General features: G+C 56.2%; 2 protein-coding genes across 10 annotated transcripts in view; one reads left to right on the top strand and one right to left on the bottom strand.

Moving 5' to 3' along the window:
- POLH (DNA polymerase eta) overlaps positions 1-13686 on the bottom strand; it is a 28605-nt gene extending 14919 nt beyond the window's left edge. For 3 of the 8 annotated variants that reach the window (XR_013220977.1, XM_077281921.1, XM_077281926.1), the window contains exons 1-4: positions 13567-13686; positions 9090-9304; positions 8595-8729; positions 8297-8514 (exon numbers count right to left, since the gene is read on the bottom strand). Coding sequence is in view for 5 of the 8 variants with exons in the window: in XM_077281921.1 (XP_077138036.1) it covers positions 8297-8514; positions 8595-8729; positions 9090-9226 (490 nt within the window). In the remaining 3 variants the exon portion in view is untranslated. Of the gene's footprint in view, positions 1-8296; positions 8515-8594; positions 8730-9089; positions 9305-12610; positions 12635-12732; positions 12769-13525 lie in introns of those variants that run through there. The other 5 variants (XR_013220978.1, XM_077281922.1, XM_077281925.1 and 2 more) reach the window with 5 other exon arrangements.
- Positions 13610-22225, top strand: part of XPO5 (exportin 5) — an 87226-nt gene continuing 78610 nt past the window's right edge. Inside the window, exons 1-7 of one of the 2 annotated variants that reach the window (XM_077281920.1) lie at positions 13610-13890; positions 17232-17353; positions 18758-18830; positions 20676-20813; positions 20890-21072; positions 21187-21213; positions 21440-21625. In XM_077281920.1, coding sequence (XP_077138035.1) covers positions 13714-13890; positions 17232-17353; positions 18758-18830; positions 20676-20813; positions 20890-21072; positions 21187-21213; positions 21440-21625 — 906 coding nt within the window. In that variant the 5' untranslated portion in view covers positions 13610-13713. The remainder of the gene's footprint in view (positions 13891-17231; positions 17354-18757; positions 18831-20675; positions 20814-20889; positions 21073-21186; positions 21214-21439; positions 21626-22225) is intronic. The other variant, XM_077281919.1, reaches the window with a different exon arrangement.

Raw genomic sequence — 22225 nt, 5'->3', positions numbered from 1 at the left:
AGCGCAGAAAGGCTTCAAAGGCCTAAAATAACAAACAATAGGCTCATGGCAGTTTTACAGCGGTTACATGGATACACGGGCAGGCAGCTTGGTGGTCAGTGGAGGAGTAGGGACCGCAGACAGGCTATCAAAGGCCTAAAATAACAAACAATAGGCTCATGGCAGTTTTACAGCGGTTACATGGATACACGGGCAGGCAGCTTGGTGCTGAGTGGAGGAGTAGTGCAAGGAGTGTCTGTCCCAGTACTCCCAAAATATAAATAGATGTTAATGTCTCGCAAAACAACCAAAACAAAAAAAAAGATGGCATACTTAGGTACAGGGGTGGGCTCATCTGCTGTGTTTCTGACATAGTAATTTGGCAGTAACTATTTAATGGTGCCAATATAGGACACAGACACAGACTACTTTAAGTTGCATCATAGATGTCTACAAATTTGTATTGTCAGTGCCAGACATTGAATGATGTCAGCGAATAGACTAAAGATTGGTGGAGCTGTGCGACATAATTTTGCACGTAGTACAGCCCAGTTTGAGCTGGGGTAGGGGGGAACTCTCTTGAGGCCGGCGGGACCGCCCCAGGGCCACTCATGTTACAACGGTGTGTCTGACGTTGGGTGCGCACCACCACCGCCAGAGACACTACATTGTACTATGAGGGACCCAGTAGCAATGCCGTCAACCAAAAGCGAGCACACCCACCTCTTCAGACAAACAGCAGTCTCACGGGTGCTTGCGCCAAGTCGCGATACCACGGCCCCGTGTGGGGAGTTTGGCCATTTAGGGAGGTGTAAACATGTCGTATGCTGTACAATCTGCAGCAGCAAATTAGACATTAGAAAAGTAATTCACAGGCAAGAGCTTTTCATAGGAAAGCTAGGTGTCGGCCGGGCAAGGTGGGGCAAAAGATTTTGAAATCCAGTTGTGGTTCATTTTAATGAATGTTAGATCGTCAACATTTTGGGTAGCCAGACGAGTCCTTTTTTCGGTTAATATTGACCCTGCAGCACTGAATACTCTTTCTGATAGGACACTTGCTGCCGGGCAAGCAAGCTCCTGCAATGCATATTCTGCCAATTCTGGCCAGGTGTCTAATTTGGAGGCCCAGTAATCAAATGGGAATGACGGTTGAGGGAGAACATCGATAAGGGATGAAAAATAGTTAGTAACCATACTGGACAAATGTTGTCTCCTGTCACTTTCAATTGATGCAGCAGTACCTGTCCTGTCTGCGGTCATAGCAAAATCACTCCACAACCTGGTCAGAAAACCCCTCTGTCCAACGCCACTTCTGATGTGTGCACCCCTAACACTCCTAGTCTGCTGCCCCCTGGAGCTCGTGTGAGAACGATCACGTGCGCTGTGTGCTGGGAATGCCTGAAGCAAACGGTCAACAAGAGTTGATTGTTTGGTTGCTAATATTAGTTCCAAGTTCTCATGTGGCATAACATTTTGCAATTTGCCTTTATAGCGTGGATCAAGGAGGCAGGCCAACCAGTAATCGTCATCGTTCATCATTTTCGTAATGCGTGTGTCCCTTTGTAGGATACGTAAGGCATAATCCGCCATGTGGGCCAAAGTTCCACTTGTCAAATCTCCGGTTGTGATTGGTTGAGGGGCAGTTGCAGGCAAATCTACGTCACTTGTGTCCCTCAAAAAACCAGAACCCGGCCGTGACACGCAACCAATTTCCTGTGCCCCCGTGAAAGTTTCCGCATTAAAAATATACTCATCCCCATCATCCTCCTCGTCCTCCACCTCCTCTTCGCCCGCTACCTCGTCCTGTACACTGCCCTGACCAGACAATGGCTGACTGTCATCAAGGCTTCCCTCTTCCTCTGGTGCAGACGCCTGCTCCTTTATGTGCGTCAAACTTTGCATCAGCAGACGCATTAGGGGGATGCTCATGCTTATTACGGCGTTGTCTGCACTAACCAGCCGTGTGCATTCCTCAAAACACTGAAGGACTTGACACATGTCTTGTATCTTCGACCACTGCACACCTGACAACTCCATGTCTGCCATCCTACTGCCTGCCCGTGTATCCTCCCACAAATAAATAACAGCACGCCTCTGTTCGCACAGTCTCTGAAGCATGTGCAGTGTTGAGTTCCACCTTGTTGCAACGTCTATGATTAGGCGATGCTGGGGAAGGTTCAAAGACCGCTGATAGGTCTGCATACGGCTGGCGTGTACAGGCGAACGTCGGATATGTGAGCAAAGTGCACGCACTTTGAGGAGCAGGTCGGAGAACCCAGGATAAGTTTTCAATAAGCACTGCACCACCAGGTTTAAGGTGTGAGCCAGGCAAGGAATGTGTTTCAGTTGGGAAAGGGAGATGGCAGCCATGAAATTCCTTCCGTTATCACTCACTACCTTGCCTGCCTCAAGATCTACTGTGCCCAGCCACGACTGCGTTTCTTGTTGCAAGAACTCGGACAGAACTTCCGCGGTGTGTCTGTTGTCGCCCAAACACTTCATAGCCAATACAGCCTGCTGACGCTTGGCAGTAGCTGGCCCATAATGGGACAACTGGTGTGCAACAGTGTCATCTGCCGATGGAGTGGTTGGCCGACTGCGTTCTGTGGAAGAGCTGTAGCTTCTGCAGGAGGACGAGGAGGAGGAGGAGGGGGTGCGAACGCCTACAGCCAACTGTTTCCTAGACCGTGGGCTAGGCACAACTGTCCCTAAATTGATGTCGCCTGTGGACCCTGCATCCACCACATTCACCCAGTGTGCCGTGATGGACACATAACGTCCCTGGCCATGCCTACTGGTCCATGCATCTGTAGTCAGGTGCACCTTTGTACTCACAGATTGCCTGAGTGCATGGACGATGCGCTGTTTAACATGCTGGTGCAGGGCTGGGATGGCTTTTCTGGAAAAAAAGTGTCGACTGGGTAGCTCGTATCGTGGTTCAGCGTACTCCATCAGGGCTTTGAAAGCTTCGCTTTCAACTAACCGGTAGGGCATCATCTCTAACGAGATTAGTCTAGCTATGTGGGCGTTAAAACCCTGTGTACGCGGATGCGAGGATAAGTACTTCCTTTTTCTAACCAGAGTCTCATGTAGGGTGAGCTGGACTGGAGAGCTGTAGATCGTGGAACTTTCGGGTGTGCCGGTGGACATGGCAGACTGAGAGACGGTTGGAGACGGTATTGTTTCCGCCGGTGCCCTACATGCAATATTTCCTCCTACAAAACTGGTGATTCCCTGACCCTGACTGCTTTTGGCTGGCAAAGAAACCTGCACAGATACTGCCGGTGGTGCGGAAAATGGTGGCCTTACAGTGACGGAAGGGATGTTGCGTTGCTGACTAGCTTCATTGGCCGAGGGTGCTACAACCTTGAGGGACGTTTGGTAGTTAGTCCAGGCTTGAGAATGCATGGTGGTTAAGTGTCTATGCATGCAACTAGTATTTAGACTTTTCAGATTCTGACCTCTGCTTAAGCTAGTTGAACATTTTTGACAGATGACTTTGCGCTGATCAGTTGGATGTTGTTTAAAAAAATGCCAGACTGCACTCTTCCTAGACTCTGATCCCTTTTCAGGGATTGCAGACTGAGCTTTAACCGGATGGCAACGCTGTGCTCCAACAGGTTTTGGCTTTGACACGCGTTTTGGTCCAGATACGGGCCCGGCAGATGGAACCTGTTGCGATGTTGATGCCTGCTGCGGCCCCTCCTCCACCTCCGCTTCTGAACTACTGCCGCCTGCACCCTGTTCCCCCAATGGCTGCCAATCGGGGTCAATAACTGGGTCATCTATTACCTCCTCTTCGAGCTCGTGTGCAACTTCGTCTGTGTCACTGTGTCGGTCGGTGGTATAGCGTTCGTGGCGGGGCAACATAGTCTCATCAGGGTCTGATTGTGGATCTGTACCCTGAGAGGGCAATGTGGTGGTCTGAGTCAAAGGAGCAGCATAGTACTCTGGCTGTGGCTGTGCATCAGTGCACTCCATGTCAGAATATACTTGTAATGGGCATGGCCTGTTAAATGTTTCACTTTCTAAGCCAGGGACGGTATGTGTAAAGAGCTCCATGGAGTGACCCGTTGTGTCGCCTGCTGCATCCTTCTCTCTTGTTGTAGTTTTTGCTGAGGAGGACAAGGAAGCGACTTGTCCCTGACCGTGAACATCCACAAGCGACGCGCTGCTTTTACATTTACCAGTTTCGGAAGAGGAGGCAAAAGAGCTAGAGGCTGAGTCTGCAATGTAAGCCAAAACTTGCTGTTGCTGCTCCGCCTTTAAAAGCGGTTTTCCTACTCCCAGAAAAGAGAGCGTTCGAGGCCTTGTGTAGCCTGACGACGAAACTGGCTCCACAGCTCCAGACTTAGGTGGAATATTTTTATCCCCACGACCACCTGATGCTCCACTACCACTACCATCATTACCAGCTGACAATGAACGCCCACGACGACCTCTTGCACCAGACTTCCTCATTGTTTTAAAATCTTAACCAAAGTAACTTTATTTGTTGCTATCAAACAACTTACACGGTGAGCTATAACTTCAGTATGATTTCAATATCCCTTAACAGGTTGGTGAGACCACAAGGAAAATCAGGCACAATGTTACACACTCTGTTTTCTGTGGCACAAAATCACAGAGATGACACACACGCAGGACTGTCACTCAAGCACTAATGTCAATATTAATCTCCCACCTAATTTATTTATTTTTTTTTCTCAGGGAGACTTTAGAAACCAAATAATATTAAAAAAAAAAAAAAAAAAGGCTTTCTATGGCCCACAATTAGAGAGAGAGAGGTGGCACAACCAGGAGTCAAGACTGGCGCACAAGCTGAAAGGGCAATATTACTCTCCCACTGTTTTTTATGTTTTTTTTGTTTTTTTCAGGGAGACTTTAGAAACCAAATAATATTAAAAAAACCAAAAAAAAAAAAGGCTTTCTATGGCCCACTGAATGAAAGGGAGAGAGGTGGCACACCCAGGAGTCAAGACTGGCACACAAGCTGAAAGGGCAATATTACTCTCCCACTGTTTTTTTAGGTTTTTTTTTTTTTTTCAGGGAGAATTAGAAACCAAATAATATTAAAAAAAAAAAAAATAGGCTTTCTATGGCCCACTGAATGAAAGGGAGAGAGGTGGCACACCCAGGAGTCAAGACTGGCACACAAGCTGAAAGGGCAATATTACTCTCCCACTGTTTTTTTATGTATTTTTTGTTTTTTCAGGGAGACTTTAGAAACCCAATAATATTTTAAAAAAAAAATAAATAGGCTTTCTATGGCCCACTGAATGAGAGGGAGAGAGGTGGCACACCCAGGAGTCAAGACTGGCACACAAGCTGAAAGGGCAATATTACTCTCCCACTGTTTTTTTAGGTTTTTTTTTTTTTTTCAGGGAGAATTAGAAACCAAATAATATTAAAAAAAAAAAAATAGGCTTTCTATGGCCCACTGAATGAAAGGGAGAGAGGTGGCACACCCAGGAGTCAAGACTGGCACACAAGCTGAAAGGGCAATATTACTCTCCCACTGTTTTTTTATGTATTTTTTGTTTTTTTCAGGGAGACTTTAGAAACCCAATAATATTTAAAAAAAAAAATAAATAGGCTTTCTATGGCCCACTGAATGAGAGGGAGAGAGGTGGCACACCCAGGAGTCAAGACTGGCACACAAGCTGAAAGGGCAATATTACTCTCCCACTGTTTTTTTATGTATTTTTTGTTTTTTTCAGGGAGACTTTAGAAACCCAATAATATTTAAAAAAAAAAATAAATAGGCTTTCTATGGCCCACTGAATGAGAGGGAGAGAGGTGGCACACCCAGGAGTCAAGACTGGCACACAAGCTGAAAGGGCAATATTACTCTCCCACTGTTTTTTTAGGTTTTTTTTTTTTTTCAGGGAGACTTTAGAAACCAAATAATATTAAAAAAAAAAAAAAAAAAAAAAAAAAATAGGCTTGCTATAGCCCACTGAATGAGAGATAGCACACACAGCAGTGGCACACAAGCCCTTACTGAGGCCAATATTTTTCTCCCACTGATTGATGTAGTGTTTTTGTGTTGAGGTAGAATTTAGAACACAAATCACGGAAAAAATAAATAGGCTTTCTATGGCCCACTGAATGAAAGGGAGAGAGGTGGCACACCCAGGAGTCAAGACTGGCACACAAGCTGAAAGGGCAATATTACTCTCCCACTGTTTTTTTATGTATTTTTTGTTTTTTCAGGGAGACTTTAGAAACCCAATAATATTTAAAAAAAAAAATAAATAGGCTTTCTATGGCCCACTGAATGAGAGGGAGAGAGGTGGCACACCCAGGAGTCAAGACTGGCACACAAGCTGAAAGGGCAATATTACTCTCCCACTGTTTTTTTAGGTTTTTTTTTTTTTTTCAGGGAGAATTAGAAACCAAATAATATTAAAAAAAAAAAAATAGGCTTTCTATGGCCCACTGAATGAAAGGGAGAGAGGTGGCACACCCAGGAGTCAAGACTGGCACACAAGCTGAAAGGGCAATATTACTCTCCCACTGTTTTTTTATGTATTTTTTGTTTTTTTCAGGGAGACTTTAGAAACCCAATAATATTTAAAAAAAAAAATAAATAGGCTTTCTATGGCCCACTGAATGAGAGGGAGAGAGGTGGCACACCCAGGAGTCAAGACTGGCACACAAGCTGAAAGGGCAATATTACTCTCCCACTGTTTTTTTAGGTTTTTTTTTTTTTTCAGGGAGACTTTTGAAACCAAATAATATTAAAAAAAAAAAAAAAAAAAAATATAGGCTTGCTATAGCCCACTGAATGATAGCGCACACACAGCAGTGGCACACAAGCCCTGACTGAGGCCAATATTTTTCTCCCACTGATTGATGTAGTGTTTCTGTGTTGAGGTAGATTTTAGAACACAAATCACGGAAAAAATAAATAGGCTTTCTATGGCCCACTCAGTGAGAGATGGCACACACAGGGATGGCACTGTAGCAGAAATGCCAATCTTAATCTCCCACAAAAAAAAAACAAAAAAAAAAAAAAACTGTCCTACAATTACTATCTCCCTGCAGTAATGTAAGCCAGGTATGGCAGGCAGCAATAGGAGTGGACTGATGCACAAATTAAATAAAAAGTGTGGACAAACAAAAAAGATAGCTGTGCAGAAAGGAAGGAACAAGAGGATATGTGCTTTGAAAAAAGCAGTTGGTTTCCACAGTGGCGTACACACAGCAATACAGCTATCACGGAGCCTTCTAGGGCAGCCCAATGAGCTACAGCGCTGAGGGGAAAAAAAAAAAAAAATAGCTTCCACTGTTCCTGCACACCGAAGGTGGTGTTGGACAGTGGAAATCGCTGCAGCACAAGCGGTTTGGTGGTTAGTGGACCCTGCCTAACGCTCTCCCTGCTTCTGACGAAGCGGCAGCAACCTGTCCCTAAGCTCAGATCAGCAGCAGTAAGATGGCGGTCGGCGGGAACGCCCCTTTATAGCCCCTGTGACGCCGCAGACAGCAAGCCAATCACTGCAATGCCCTTCTCTAAGATGGTGGGGACCAGGATCTATGTCATCACGCTGCCCACACTCTGCGTTCACCTTCATTGGCTGAGAAATGGCGCTTTTCGCGTCATTGAAACGCGACTTTGGCGCGAAAGTCGCGTACCGCATGGCCGACAAGCACAGGGGTCGGATCGGGTTTCATGAGACGCCGACTTAGCCAAAAGTCGGCGACTTTTGAAAATGATCGACCCGTTTCGCTCAACCCTAGCACTCACTATTCTGCTGGTGCAGTCGCTGTGTACATACATTACTGATCCGGAGTTACATCCTGTATTATACCCCAGAGCTGCAATCACTATTCTGCTGATGCAGTCACTGTATGCATACATTACATTACTGATCCTGAGTTACATCTTGTATTATACCCCAGAGCTGCACTCACTATTCTGCTGGTGCAGTCACTGTGTACATACATTACATTAGGCTACGTTCACATTTGCGGTGTGCGCCGCAGCGTCGGTCGCCGCATGCGTCATGCGCCCCTATATTTAACATGGGGGCGCATGGACATGCGTCGCACTTGCGTTTTGCGCCGCATGCGTCCCTGCGGCGCCCGCGTCTGGGCGCAGAGGACGCAGCAAGTTGCATTTTTGCTGCGTCAAAAATCAATGAAAAAAAGGTCGCATGCGGCGCAAAACGCAGCGTTGTGCATGCGTTTTGCTGCGTTTTTGTTTGCGTTGTGCGTTGGGGCGCCGACACTGCGGCGCACAACACAAATGTGAACGTAGCCTAACTGATCCTGTATTATACCCCAGAGCTGCACTCACTATTCTGCTGGTTACCTTTTGTGCGGCTGTGCTCCTCAGTGGGGTGGAGGTGAGGATAGCCCTGCACATGGGTGGTCCTCAGTGAACCCTCAGGCAGTGGCTGGCCCGCCAGCTCCTGCAGCCTCCTCTGGACGGTGTCGGTCAGGTCTATGTACGCCTCGTCAATACTCGCTCTTTCTACTACTGCAAACCTGGCCATGATGTCCATGACTTCCACACTCGCCTCCCGATACCTGCGACACACAGAGGATCTCGGGATGACCACTTCCTACAGATTTCTGGCAGCGCAGCCGGGTGGGGGGAAAGGACTCACTTTGATAGGTCGGCCTTCCCATGGGCCTCGCTGACGCGGGCGACTTCCAGGTCAGCACACAGCTTCTTAGCATCATTGGCGAACATGTTCCTGGTGACCCCAAAAGCGCGAGCCTCATAGCTGACGGCAATAATCCTGGATGGGGAAGAGGAGAGGCAAGTGATGGACACGAGACGAGAGGACCCCCAATCTATAGCCCATAAGCCCCCTCATATAGAGGCCATGAACCTGTGAGTCTCCTCATATAGAGGCCATGAACCCGCGAGCCCCCTCATATAGAGGCCATGAACCCGCGAGCCCCCTCATATAGAGGCCAGCTCAGGTCCAACCTCTTTATCACCCCATTACAAACTGGGAAAGTCTGTGGTAGAATAAGACCCTCCAAATACGATAATGACACAGGCTGCAGGATGCCCCCCAACATTCACAGCTCCAGACACTGTTGCCCCATCACTCTGCAGATCGGACCCACGGGACCCCGTGTCAGCCCCTCACCCTCCTCCTCTCCAGGTCTTGTACTGCGCCACAGCTACTGGCTTGTTCCTTAGCTCCGGCCGCAGTCGCTGCTCCACCTGCACGTAGAAGCAGTCCATGTCCACCAGAGCCACCACTCGCTGCTGACCAGCGTCCATTGGGGGGCGTCACAGCCGGCCCGGCCCAGAGGGGGCGTCACAGCCGTCCCTGTACAGTCCCGACACGCAGCCGGAGACCTGCAGAAACCAGAGACGTCACTGCTGGGGGGAGCAGTCGGGAGGAGGTCTGTGAGGATGGATGGTGGGGGGGCGAGTTGTCGGGGAGGACGGATAGTGGGGGGGAGAAGTCGGGGAGGACGGATGGTGGGGGGGGAGTAGTCGGGGAGGACGGATGGTGGGGGGGGGAGTAGTCGGGGAGGACGGATGGTGGGGGGGAGTAGTCGGGGAGGACGGATGGTGGGGGGGAGTAGTCGGGGAGGACGGATGGTGGGGGGGGGGAGTACGGATGGTGGGGGCGAGTTGTCGGGGAGGACGGATGGTGGGGGCGTAGTCGGGGAGGACGGATAGTGGGGGGAGTAGTCGGGGAGGACGGATAGTGGGGGGAGTAGTCGGGGAGGACGGATAGTGGGGGGAGTAGTCGGGGAGGACGGATAGTGGGGGGAGTAGTCGGGGAGGACGGATAGTGGGGGGAGTAGTCGGGGAGGACGGATAGTGGGGGGAGTAGTCGGGGAGGACGGATAGTGGGGGGAGTAGTCGGGGAGGACGGATAGTGGGGGGAGTAGTCGGGGAGGACGGATAGTGGGGGGAGTAGTCGGGGAGGACGGATAGTGGGGGGAGTAGTCGGGGAGGACGGATAGTGGGGGGAGTAGTCGGGGAGGACGGATAGTGGGGGGAGTAGTCGGGGAGGACGGATAGTGGGGGGAGTAGTCGGGGAGGACGGATAGTGGGGGGAGTAGTCGGGGAGGACGGATAGTGGGGGGAGTAGTCGGGGAGGACGGATGGTGGGGGAGTAGTCGGGGAGGACGGATGGTGGGGGGGAGTAGTCGGGGAGGACGGATAATGGGGGGGGGGAGTGGGGGGAGTAGTCGGGGAGGACGGTTGGTGGGGGGAGTAGTCGGGGAGGAGGTCTGTGAGGACGGATGGTGGGGGGAGTAGTCGGGGAGGAGGTCTGTGAGGACGGATGGTGGGGGGAGTAGTCGGGGAGGAGGTCTGTGAGGACGGATGGTGGGGGGAGTAGTCGGGGAGGAGGTCTGTGAGGACGGATGGTGGGGGGAGTAGTTGGGGAGGAGGTCTGTGAGGACGGATGGTGGGGGGAGTAGTCGGGGAGGACAGATGGTGGGGGGAGTAGTCAGGGAGGAGGGATGGTGGGGGGTTGTAGTTGGGGAGGAGGTCTGTGAGGACGGATGGTGGGGGGGAGTAGTCGGGGAGGAGGTCTGTGAGGACGGATGGTGGGGGGGAGTAGTCGGGGAGGAGGTCTGTGAGGACGGATGGTGGGGGGAGTAGTCGGGGAGGAGGGATGGTGGGGGGTTGTAGTCGGGGAGGAGGTCTGTGAGGACGGATGGTGGGGGAGTAATCGGGGAGGAGGGATGGTGGGGGGCTGTAGTCGGGGAGGAGGTCTGTGAGGACGGATGGTGGGGGGAGTAGTCGGGGAGGACGGATGGTGGGGGGGGGGGGGGGGAGTAGTCGGGGAGGAAGTCTGTGAGGACGGATGGTGGGGGGAGTAGTCGGGGAGGAGGTCTGTGAGGACGGATGGTGGGGGGAGTAGTCGGGGAGGAGGTCTGTGAGGACGGATGGTGGGGGGAGTAGTCGGGGAGGAGGTCTGTGAGGACGGATGGTGGGGGAGTAGTCGGGGAGGAGGTCTGTGAGGACGGATGGTGGGGGGAGTAGTTGGGGAGGAGGTCTGTGAGGACGGATGGTGGGGGAGTAGTCGGGTAGGAGGTCTGTGAGTACGGATGGTGGGGGGTTGTAGTTGGGGAGGAGGTCTGTGAGGACGGATGGTGGGGGGGGAGTAGTCGGGGAGGAGGTCTGTGAGGACGGATGGTGGGGGGGGGGAGTAGTCGGGGAGGAGGTCTGTGAGGACGGATGGTGGGGGGAGTAGTCGGGGAGGACAGATGGTGGGGGGAGTAGTCGGGGAGGAGGGATGGTGGGGGTTGTAGTCGGGGAGGAGGTCTGTGAGGACGGATGGTGGGGGGAGTAGTCGGGGAGGAGGGATGGTGGGGGGTTGTAGTCGGGGAGGAGGTCTGTGAGGACGGATGGTGGGGGGAGTAGTCGGGGAGGACGGATGGTGGCGGGGGGAGTAGTCGGGGAGGACGGATAGGATAGTGGAGGGAGTAGTTGGGAGGAGGAGTTTTGATGTTAGTGACAAGATGGACAATTAGGGCTCATAGTCGCCTGCGAGACACTCGGATGAGTGTGGCACGTCAGTACCCGGCACTCAGGAGCGGAGCGTGGGGCTCCATGTATTCCTATGCGGCAGCACGCTCCGATCTGAGTATTGATGTGCCAGACTCATCCAGTGTCTCGCAGGTGAGTATGAGCCCTGAGGCTCTGTGCACACGCTGCGGATTTGGCTGCAGATTCGCAGCAGTTTTCCATGCGTTGTACAGTACAATGAAAACCTATGGAAAACAAAATCCGCAGTGCCCATGCTGCAGAAAAAAACATGCAGAAACGCAGCATTGATTGTTCTGCAGCATGTCAATTACTTGTGCGGATTCCGCTGCGGTTTACACCTGCTCCACAATAGGAATCTGCACAAAAAACGCAGGAAATCCACAGTAATGCTACGTTCACATTTGCGTTGTGCAGCGCAGCGTCAGCGGCGCAACGCATACACAACGCATGCAAAACGCATGCAAAACGCATGCACAACGCATGCACAACGCATGCACAACGCATGCACAACGCATGCACAACGCATGCACAACGCATGCACAACGCATGCACAACGCATGCAAAACGCATGCACAACGCATGCACAACGCATGCACAACGCATACACAACGCTGCGTTTTGTGACGCATGCGTTGTGATTTTGGACGCCAAAAAAATGCAACTTGCTGCGTCCTCTGCGCCCTGACGCTTGCCTCAAAAAACGCAACACAACGCATGTCCATGCGCCCGCATGTTAAATATAGGGACACATGGGTCGCCACAGCTGCGCACGACACTGCGCTGCACAACGCAAATGTGAACGTAGCGTAATTCCAGTGCGGCTTACCTGCGGATTTACCAAAATCAGTCCGGAAAAATCTGCACCACTTTCGTCAATGTGTGCACATACCCTCAGAGAAAGTAAGGCTATGTGCACACGTCAGGATTTTGTCAGGATTTTTCATCAGGATTTGTAGCCAAAACCAGGAGTGGAACAATTAGAGGAAAAGTATAATAGAAACATCTGCTCCACTTCTGCATTTATCACCCACTCCTGGTTTTGGCTACAAAACCTGAGGAAAAAGCCTGATGTGTGCACATACCCTAATACTGGGAGTAGTAGTCCAGCGCCGGACAGACACCGCGGGGCCCCGGACAGACACCGCGCACCTCGGACAGACACCGCGCACCTCGGACAGACACCCCTGAACCCCGGGCAGACACCGCGCACCTCGGACAGACACCGCGCACCTCGGACAGACACCCCTGAACCCCGGGCAGACACCGCGCACCTCGGACAGACACCGCGGGGCCCCGGACAGACACCGCGCACCTCGGACAGACACCCCTGAACCCCGGGCAGACACCGCGCACCTCGGGCAGACACCGCGCACCTCGGACAGACACCGCGCACCTCGGACAGACACCCCTGAACCCCGGGCAGACACCGCGCACCTCGGGCAGACACCGCGCACCTCGGACAGACACCGCGCACCTCGGACAGACACCCCTGAACCCCGGGCAGACACCGCGCACCTCGGACAGACACCGCGGGGCCCCGGACAGACACCGCGCACCTCGGACAGACACCCCTGAACCCCGGGCAGACACCGCGCACCTCGGGCAGACACCGCGCACCTCGGACAGACACCGCGCACCTCGGACAGACACCGCGCACCTCGGACAGACACCCCTGAACCCCGGGCAGACACCGCGCACCTCGGGCAGACACCGCGCACCTCGGACAGACACCGCGCACCTCGGACAGACACCCCTGAACCCCGGGCAGACACCGCGCACCTCGGACAGACACCGCGGGGCCCCGGACAGACACCGCGCACCTCGGACAGACACCCCTGAACCCCGGGCAGACACCGCGCACCTCGGGCAGACACCGCGCACCTCGGACAGACACCGCGCACCTCGGACAGACACCCCTGAACCCCGGGCAGACACCGCGCACCTCGGGCAGACACCGCGCACCTCGGACAGACACCCCTGAACCCCGGGCAGACACCGCGCACCTCGGGCAGACACCGCGCACCTCGGACAGACACCCCTGAACCCCGGGCAGACACCGCGCACCTCGGACAGACACCGCGGGGCCCCGGACAGACACCGCGCACCTCGCCCTCTTCTGCCGCCCGCCGACCTTCCTTCTTCTGACAGGACCGCAGAATTCGCCTCAAGTGTAGCGAGTCTGCGCAGTGGAGTGTGGAAGTGGCACAGACTGGTCACGTGCTCGCCGACTGTTCAGCGCAGGCGCGGCAGCGATGTTGGAGCACGGCGTGAATGAGAGCGCATGCTCATTGTGGCTCATGCCGGGGACCTCACCGTTTTCCCGGGAGATGGCGGAGCAGGTTCGGGCGCTGTGCGAGCAGCTGGTCCAGGCGGTCACCGTCATCATGGAGCCCAGCTCAGCCCAGGAGCACCGGCTGGAGGCGCTGAGGGTGAGGGCCGGAGGCTGCTGCTACACGTGAGGGGAGCGGGAGAGGAGACATTACCTGGGAAACCTGAGGATGGGGGAAGGGAAATGGTGGAAGGGGAAGGGAAATGGTGGAGGGGGGGGAGGGAGATGGCGGAGGATACGGGGGGGGGGAGGGAGATGGCGGAGGATACAGGGGGGAAGGGAAATGGTGGAAGGGGGGAAGGGAAATGGTGGAGGGGGGGAGGGAAATGGTGGAGGATACAGGGGGGAAGGGAAATGGTGGAGGAGTGGGGGGGAGGGAAATGGTGGAGGAGAGGGGGGGGAGGGAAATGGTGGAGGAGAGGGGGGGGAGGGAAATGGTGGAGGAGGGGGGGGAGGGAAATGGTGGAGGAGGGGGGGGGAAATGGTGGAGGAGGGGGAGGAGGGGGGGGGAGGGAAATGGTGGAGGAGGGGGGGGAGGGAAATGGTGGAGGAGGGGGGGGGAGGGAAATGGTGGAGGATACAGGGGGGAAGGGAAATGGTGGAGGAGTGGGGGGGAGGGAAATGGTGGAGGAGAGGGGGGGGAGGGAAATGGTGGAGGAGAGGGGGGGGAGGGAAATGGTGGAGGAGGGGGGGGAGGGAAATGGTGGAGGAGGGGGGGGAGGGAAATGGTGGAGGAGGGGGGGGGGAGGGAAATGGTGGAGGAGGGGGGGGAGGGAAATGGTGGAGGAGGGGGGGGGGAGGGAAATGGTGGAGGAGGGGGGGGGAGGGAAATGGTGGAGGAGGGGGGGGAGGGAAATGGTGGAGGAGGGGGGGGAGGGAAATGGTGGAGGAGGGGGGGGGAGGGAAATGGTGGAGGAGGGGGGGGGAGGGAAATGGTGGAGGAGGGGGGGGAGGGAAATGGTGGAGGAGGGGGGGGAGGGAAATGGAGGAGGGGGGGGAGGGAAATGGTGGAGGAGAGGGGGGGAGGGAAAATGGTGGAGGAGGGGGGGGGAGGGAAATGGTGGAGGAGGGGGGGGGAGGGAAATGGTGGAGGAGGGGGGGGAGGGAAATGGTGGAGGAGAGGGGGGGAGGGAAATGGTGGAGGAGAGGGGGGGAGGGAAATGGTGGAGGAGAGGGGGGGAGGGAAATGGTGGAGGAGGGGGGGGAGGGAAATGGTGGAGGATACAGGGGGGAAGGGAAATGGTGGAGGAGTGGGGGGGAGGGAAATGGTGGAGGAGAGGGGGGGGAGGGAAATGGTGGAGGAGGGGGGGGAGGGAAATGGTGGAGGAGGGGGGGGAGGGAAATGGTGGAGGAGGGGGGGGAGGGAAATGGTGGAGGAGGGGGGGGAGGGAAATGGTGGAGGAGGGGGGGGAGGGAAATGGTGGAGGAGGGGGGGGAGGGAAATGGTGGAGGAGGGGGGGGAGGGAAATGGTGGAGGAGGGGGGGGAGGGAAATGGTGGAGGAGGGGGGGGAGGGAAATGGTGGAGGAGAGGGGGGGGAGGGAAATGGTGGAGGAGAGGGGGGGGAGGGAAATGGTGGAGGAGAGGGGGGGGAGGGAAATGGTGGAGGAGAGGGGGGGAGGGAAATGGTGGAGGAGAGGGGGGGGAGGGAAATGGTGGAGGAGAGGGGGGGAGGGAAATGGTGGAGGAGAGGGGGGGAGGGAAATGGTGGAGGAGAGGGGGGAGGGAAATGGTGGAGGAGAGGGGGGGGAGGGAAATGGTGGAGGAGAGGGGGGGAGGGAAATGGTGGAGGAGAGGGGGGGAGGGAAATGGTGGAGAAGAGGGGGGGGAGGGAAATGGTGGAGGAGTGGGGGGGAGGGAAATGGTGGAGGAGTGGGGGGGAGGAAAATGGTGGAGGATATGGGGGGAGGGAGTGAGATGGCGGAGGGAGATGGAGGATAGGGGGGAAGGGAGATGGCGGAGGATAGGGGGGAAGGGAGATGGAGGTGGATAGGGGGGAGGGAGATGGGGGGAGGGAGATGGCGGAGGATACGGGGGAAGGGAGATGGCCGAGGATAGGGGGAGGGTGATGGCCGAGGATAGGGGGATGGAGATGGCGGAGGATATGGGGGAGAAGGGAGGGAGATGGGGGAGAAGGGAGGGAGATGGCGGAGGATACAGGGGAGAGGGAGATGGCGGAGGATATGGGGGGAGGGAGGGAGATGGCGGAGGATATGGGGGGAGGGAGATGGCGGAGGATATGGGGGGAGGGAGATGGCGGAGGATATGGGGGGAGGAAGATGGCGGAGGATATGGGGGGAGGGAGATGGCGGAGGATATGGGGGGAGGAAGATGGCGGAGGATATGGGGGGAGGGAGATGGCGGAGGATATGGGGGGAGGGAGATGGCGGAGGATATGGGGGGAGGGAGATGGCGGAGGATATGGGGGGAGGGAGATGGCAGAGGATGGGGGAAGGGAGATGGCGGAGGATACGGGAGATGGCGGAGGAAACGGGGGAAGGGAGAAGGCGGAGGATGGGGGAAGGGAGATGGAGGATATGGGGTCGGGACGGAGATGGCAGAGGATATGGGGGGCGGGAGGGAGGATACGGGGGGAGGGAGATGGCGTAGGATGGGGGGAGGGAGATGGAGTATAGGGAGAAGGGAGATGGCGGAGGATACTGGGAGGGAGATGCCGGAGGATAGGGGGAGGGAGATGGCGGAGGATACGGGGGAAGGGAGATGGCGGAGAATACGGGGGGAGGGAGATGGCGGAGGATACGGGGGGAGGGAGATGGCGGAGGATATGGGGGGCATAAGGGAGGGATATGGCGGAGGATATGGGGGGAGGGAGTGAGATGGCGGAGGGAGATGGAGGATAGGGGGAAGGGAGATGGCGGAGGATAGGGGGAGGGAGATGGCGGAGGATTGGGGGGGGAACGGAGGGAGATGGCGGAGGATAGGGGTAAGGAGATGGCGGAGGATTGGGGGGGGAAAGAAGGGAGATGGCGGAGGATATGGCGGGAGGGAGATGGGGGTGCGTGTATCTGGTGGATGGGGGGAATGTGCGTCCGTTCTTTCGGTGGATGAGGGGCCGTGTATCTTGTGGATGGGGGGGCCATGTGTCCGTTGGATGGGGGGCCGTGTATCCTGTGGGTGGGGGGGCCGTGTATCCGGTGGATGGGGGGCCATGTGTCCGTTGGATGGGGGGCCGTGTATACGGTGGGTGGGGGGCCGTGTATCCGGTGGATGGGGGGCCATGTGTCCGTTGGATGGGGGGCCGTGTATACGGTGGGTGGGGGGCCGTGTATCCGGTGGATGGGGGGCCGTGTATACGGTGGGTGGGGGGCCGTGTATCCGGTGGATGGGGGGCCATGTGTCCGTTGGATGGGGGGCCGTGTATACGGTGGGTGGGGGGCCGTGTATCCGTTTGGCCCCTCACTCTCTCCCTTCTGCCCTGCAGTTCTGTGAAGGCTTCAAGGAGACGTGCCCGGTGTGTGTGCCCTGCGGGCTGCAGCTGGCGGAGAAGTCGCAGCCGCCGCTCATCAGACACTTCGGCCTGCAGGTTCTGGAGCATGTGGTGAAGTAAGGAGGGGAGATGGGGGTCCGTCTGACTGAGCGCTCACCCCTCTAGGGGGTCCCTGCCTTTTCTCTCTGGTGGGGGGATCCCATGTGATGCTCTCTAGCTCTGCTCTCGAGGTCTTGGTCGCACACCTGTCAGCTGTGTACACGGGCGGCCGAGCATCGCAACTGCAGATGTGCCGGAGCGCTGTGGTTTCATCCATGACCGACTCCTCGAAACCCTGCCCCTCCCCCAGCACCCCCCCTGGGGTGACCGCAGGAGAAACTCTGAGCCCCCCAACACTATCATACACATATAATGTCCGGAGCAGACACACGTACTCCAGTCACCTCCAGAGCTGCACTCACTATTCTGCTGTTACATCGTGTCTTATCCTCCAGTCACCTCCAGAGCTGCAGTCACTATTCTGCTGTTATATCGTGTCTTATCCTCCAGTCACCTCCAGAGCTGCAGTCACTATTCTGCTGTTACATCGTGTCTTATCCTCCAGTCACCTCCAGAGCTGCAGTCACTATTCTGCTGTTACATCGTGTCTTATCCTCCAGTCACCTCCAGAGCTGCACTCACTATTCTGCTGTTACATCGTGTCTTATCCTCCAGTCACCTCCAGAGCTGCACTCACTATTCTGCTGTTACATCGTGTCTTATCCTCCAGTCACCTCCAGAGCTGCACTCACTATTCTGCTGTTACATCGTGTCTTATCCTCCAGTCACCTCCAGAGCTGCACTCACTATTCTACTGTTACATCGTGTCTTATCCTCCAGTCACCTCCAGAGCTGCACTCACTATTCTGCTGTTACATCGTGTCTTATCCTCCAGTCACCTCCAGAGCTGCACTCACTATTCTGCTGTTACATCGTGTCTTATCCTCCAGTCACCTCCAGAGCTGCACTCACTATTCTGCTGTTACATCGTGTCTTATCCTCCAGTCACCTCCAGAGCTGCACTCACTATTCTGCTGTTACATCGTGTCTTATCCTCCAGTCACCTCCAGAGCTGCACTCACTATTCTACTGTTACATCGTGTCTTATCCTCCAGTCACCTCCAGAGCTGCAGTCACTATTCTGCTGTTACATCGTGTCTTATCCTCCAGTCACCTCCAGAGCTGCAGTCACTATTCTGCTGTTACATCGTGTCTTATCCTCCAGTCACCTCCAGAGCTGCAGTCACTATTCCGCTGTTACATCGTGTCTTATCCTCCAGTCACCTCCAGAGCTGCACTCACTATTCTGCTGTTACATCGTGTCTTATCCTGCAGTCACCTCCAGAGCTGCACTCACTATTCTGCTGTTACATTGTGTCTTATCCTCCAGTCACCTCCAGAGCTGCACTCACTATTCTGCTGTTACATCGTGTCTTATCCTCCAGTCACCTCCAGAGCTGCTGTTGTCTTTGCTCTTGCAGGTTTCGCTGGAATGACATGGAGCGGGAGGAGAAGCTGATGCTGAAGGACAGTGTGATGGGGCTGATTGCTGCTGTAAGTGCCAGGATTCTGCAGTGTCTGGATCGATCTTTTCTCGGGCTCCTGACTGTGCAGCCGGGGCCTCAGCACTTTGGTTCTCCTAATAGACTTAATCCTTTTCTCACAATTTGTAGTACTTCTTATTGCTGTCATTGATTGCTCCAATCACGGCTGTGCTTGCACAGCTGAGGAGTTGTTACAGTGTGTCTGGGAGGAGGATTATTCAGAGCAGATACAACTGTAACAAATCCCCAGCTGTGAGAAGTATGTCTTCTGTTTGTTCCTTGGGGGTGGGGAGGAGCTTGCACTGTGCTTTGTCCCCCGGAGGGGGAGGGGCTTGCCCGGCGCTTTTGTTCCCCCGGGGAGGGGCTTGCCCTGGGCTCTGGTTCCCCCGGGGAGGGGCTTGCCCTGGGCTCTGGTTCCCCCGGGGAGGGGCTTGCCCTGGGCTCTGGTTCCCCCGGGTAGGGGCTTGCCCTGGGCTCTGGTTCCCCCGGGGAGGGGCTTGCCCTGCGCTCTGGTTCCCCCGGGGAGGGGCTTGCCCTGCGCTCTGGTTCCCCCGGGGAGGGGCTTGCGCTGCGCTCTGGTTCCCCCGGGGAGGGGCTTGCCCTTGGCTCTGGTTCCCCTGGGGAGGGGCTTGCCCTGGGCTCTGGTTCCCCCAGGTAGGGGCTTGCCCTGGGCTCTGGTTCCCCCGGGGAGGGGCTTGCCCTGCGCTCTGGTTCCCCTGGGGAGTGGCTTGCCCTGGGCTCTGGTTCCCCCGGGTAGGGGCTTGCCCTGGGCTCTGGTTCCCCCGGGGAGGGGCTTGCTATGCGCTCTGGTTCCCCCGGGGAGGGGCTTGCCCTGCGCTCTGGTTCCCCTGGGGAGTGGCTTGCCCTGGGCTCTGGTTCCCCCGGGGAGTGGCTTGCCCTGGGCTCTGGTTCCCCCGGGGAGGGGCTTGCCCTGCGCTCTGGTTCCCCCGGGGAGGGGCCTGCCCTGGGCTCTGGTTCCCCCGGGTAGGGGCTTGCCCTGGGCTCTGGTTCCCCCGGGTAGGGGCTTGCCCTGGGCTCTGGTTCCCCCGGGTAGGGGCTTGCTATGCGCTCTGGTTCCCCCGGGGAGGGGCTTGCCCTGCGCTCTGGTTCCCCTGGGGAGTGGCTTGCCCTGGGCTCTGGTTCCCCCGGGGAGTGGCTTGCCCTGGGCTCTGGTTCCCCCGGGGAGGGGCTTGCCCTGGGCTCTGGTTCCCCCGGGTAGGGGCTTGCCCTGGGCTCTGGTTCCCCCGGGGAGGGGCTTGCTATGCGCTCTGGTTCCCCCGGGGAGGGGCTTGCCCTGCGCTCTGGTTCCCCTGGGGAGTGGCTTGCCCTGGGCTCTGGTTCCCCCGGGGAGTGGCTTGCCCTGGGCTCTGGTTCCCCCGGGGAGGGGCTTGCCCTGGGCTCTGGTTCCCCCGGGTAGGGGCTTGCCCTGGGCTCTGGTTCCCCCGGGTAGGGGCTTGCCCTGGGCTCTGGTTCCCCCGGGGAGTGGCTTGCCCTGGGCTCTGGTTCCCCCGGGGAGGGGCTTGCCCTGCGCTCTGGTTCCCCCGGGGAGGGGCCTGCCCTGCGCTCTGGTTCCCCGGGTAGGGGCCTGCCCTGCGCTCTGGTTCCCCCGGGGAGGGGCTTGCCCTGGGCTCTGGTTCCCCCGGGTAGGGGCCTGCCCTGCGCTCTGGTTCCCCCGGGGAGGGGTCTGCCCTGCGCTCTGGTTCCCCGGGTAGGGGCCTGCCCTGCGCTCTGGTTCCCCCGGGGAGGGGCTTGCCCTGGGCTCTGGTTCCCCCGGGTAGGGGCCTGCCCTGCGCTCTGGTTCCCCTGGGGAGGGGCTTGCGCACCTCTGGCGCCTCATCGTGGTGTGTTGTTACAGGGGCTCCGTCCCATCCTGGAGGAGGAGGGGCACATTAAGGACGTGCTGGCGCGGATCGTGGTGGAGATGGTGAAGCGAGAGTGGCCCCAGCACTGGCCAAACATGCTGACCGAGCTGGAGGGGCTCATCCAGAATGGGGTATGGGGCCCCTCGCATCTGGCCGGGGGGTGGGCGCACTGCTAACATCGGGGGGTGACCTCTGCCCACTTTGCAGGAGGTGCAGACGGAGCTGGTGATGTTCATTCTGCTGCGGTTGGCGGAGGACGTGGTCACTTTCCAGTCTCTGCCCCCTCAGCGCCGCCGGGACATCCAGACCACCATGACCCAGAACATGGAGCAGCTCTTCACCTTCATGCTGAGCATTCTGGGGGACGGCGTCCATCAGTTCCGACAGCTGGTAAGTCTCATGCTCTGTGTGTATGTGGCCGATGCTTTGCGGGTGGGCGGCCGAGTCGCGCTCTGCGTGTCGCCCGCTTTCTCAGTATTCACTCTTGTGTTTTCATTTCTGCAGAAGTCTGACCCGGCTCGGGAGGACGAGGTGAGGCCCCATGTGACTGGTGCTGTGTTCCCTCCCTTATACCCGCGTCCTGTAATGCAGATGTTGGGGGTCCCCATGTGCGGGGGGCTCGTCCCCTCTTCTTTATACTACTGTGACCAATACATTTCACCGTGTACTGACGGCAGCGGAGGATGTGACACATGGGGCTGAAGGTGATGGTCCGTGCCGCCTGCTCCGCACTCACTGCCTGTTTTTCGCCCCTCAGTGCCGGGGTCTCTGCCGCGTGGCGCTGGCGGCTCTGAACACGCTGGCCGGATACATCGACTGGGTCTCCATCAGTCACATCACCGCCGCCGACTGCAAACTGCTGCAGATGCTGTGTCTCCTGCTGGAGGACGAGGAGCTGCAGGTGGAGGCGGCCGAGTGTCTGCTCATCGCAGTCAGCAGGAAGGTGAGGACCGGCCCAACCCGTCACTGCCTGATACTCCACAGCTGAGCTCACAGTGCTGCTGCATTTTATTGAAAGCTTTTGATAGATGGTCAGGTTAACTTCACCTTCATAATACATATCCCCAAACTAGAGATGTCAGCCCTGAAGCCTGCAGAATAGTGAGTGCAGCTCTGGAGTATAATACAGGAGGTAACTCAGGATCAGTAATGTATGTACACAGTGACTGCACCAGCAGAATAGTGAGTGCAGCTCTGGGGTATAATACAGGATGTAACTCAGGATCAGTAATGTAATGTATGTACACAGTGACTGCTCCAGCAGAATAGTGAGTGCAGCTCTGGGGTATAATACAGGATGTAACTCAGGATCAGTAATGTAATGTATGTACACAGTGACTGCACCAGCAGAATAGTGAGTGCAGCTCTGGGGTATAATACAGGATGTAACTCAGGATCAGTAATGTAATGTATGTACACAGTGACTGCTCCAGCAGAATAGTGAGTGCAGCTCTGGGGTATAATACAGGATGTAACTCAGGATCAGTGATGTTTTGTATGTACACAATGACTGCACCAGCAGAATAGAGAGTGCAGCTCTGGA

The sequence above is a fragment of the Ranitomeya variabilis genome, chromosome 2 (genome assembly GCF_051348905.1).
Source record: "Ranitomeya variabilis isolate aRanVar5 chromosome 2, aRanVar5.hap1, whole genome shotgun sequence".
In the NCBI taxonomy this organism is placed as follows: Eukaryota; Metazoa; Chordata; class Amphibia; order Anura; family Dendrobatidae; genus Ranitomeya; species Ranitomeya variabilis.
This window is presented reverse-complemented; position numbering and strand designations above follow the sequence as displayed.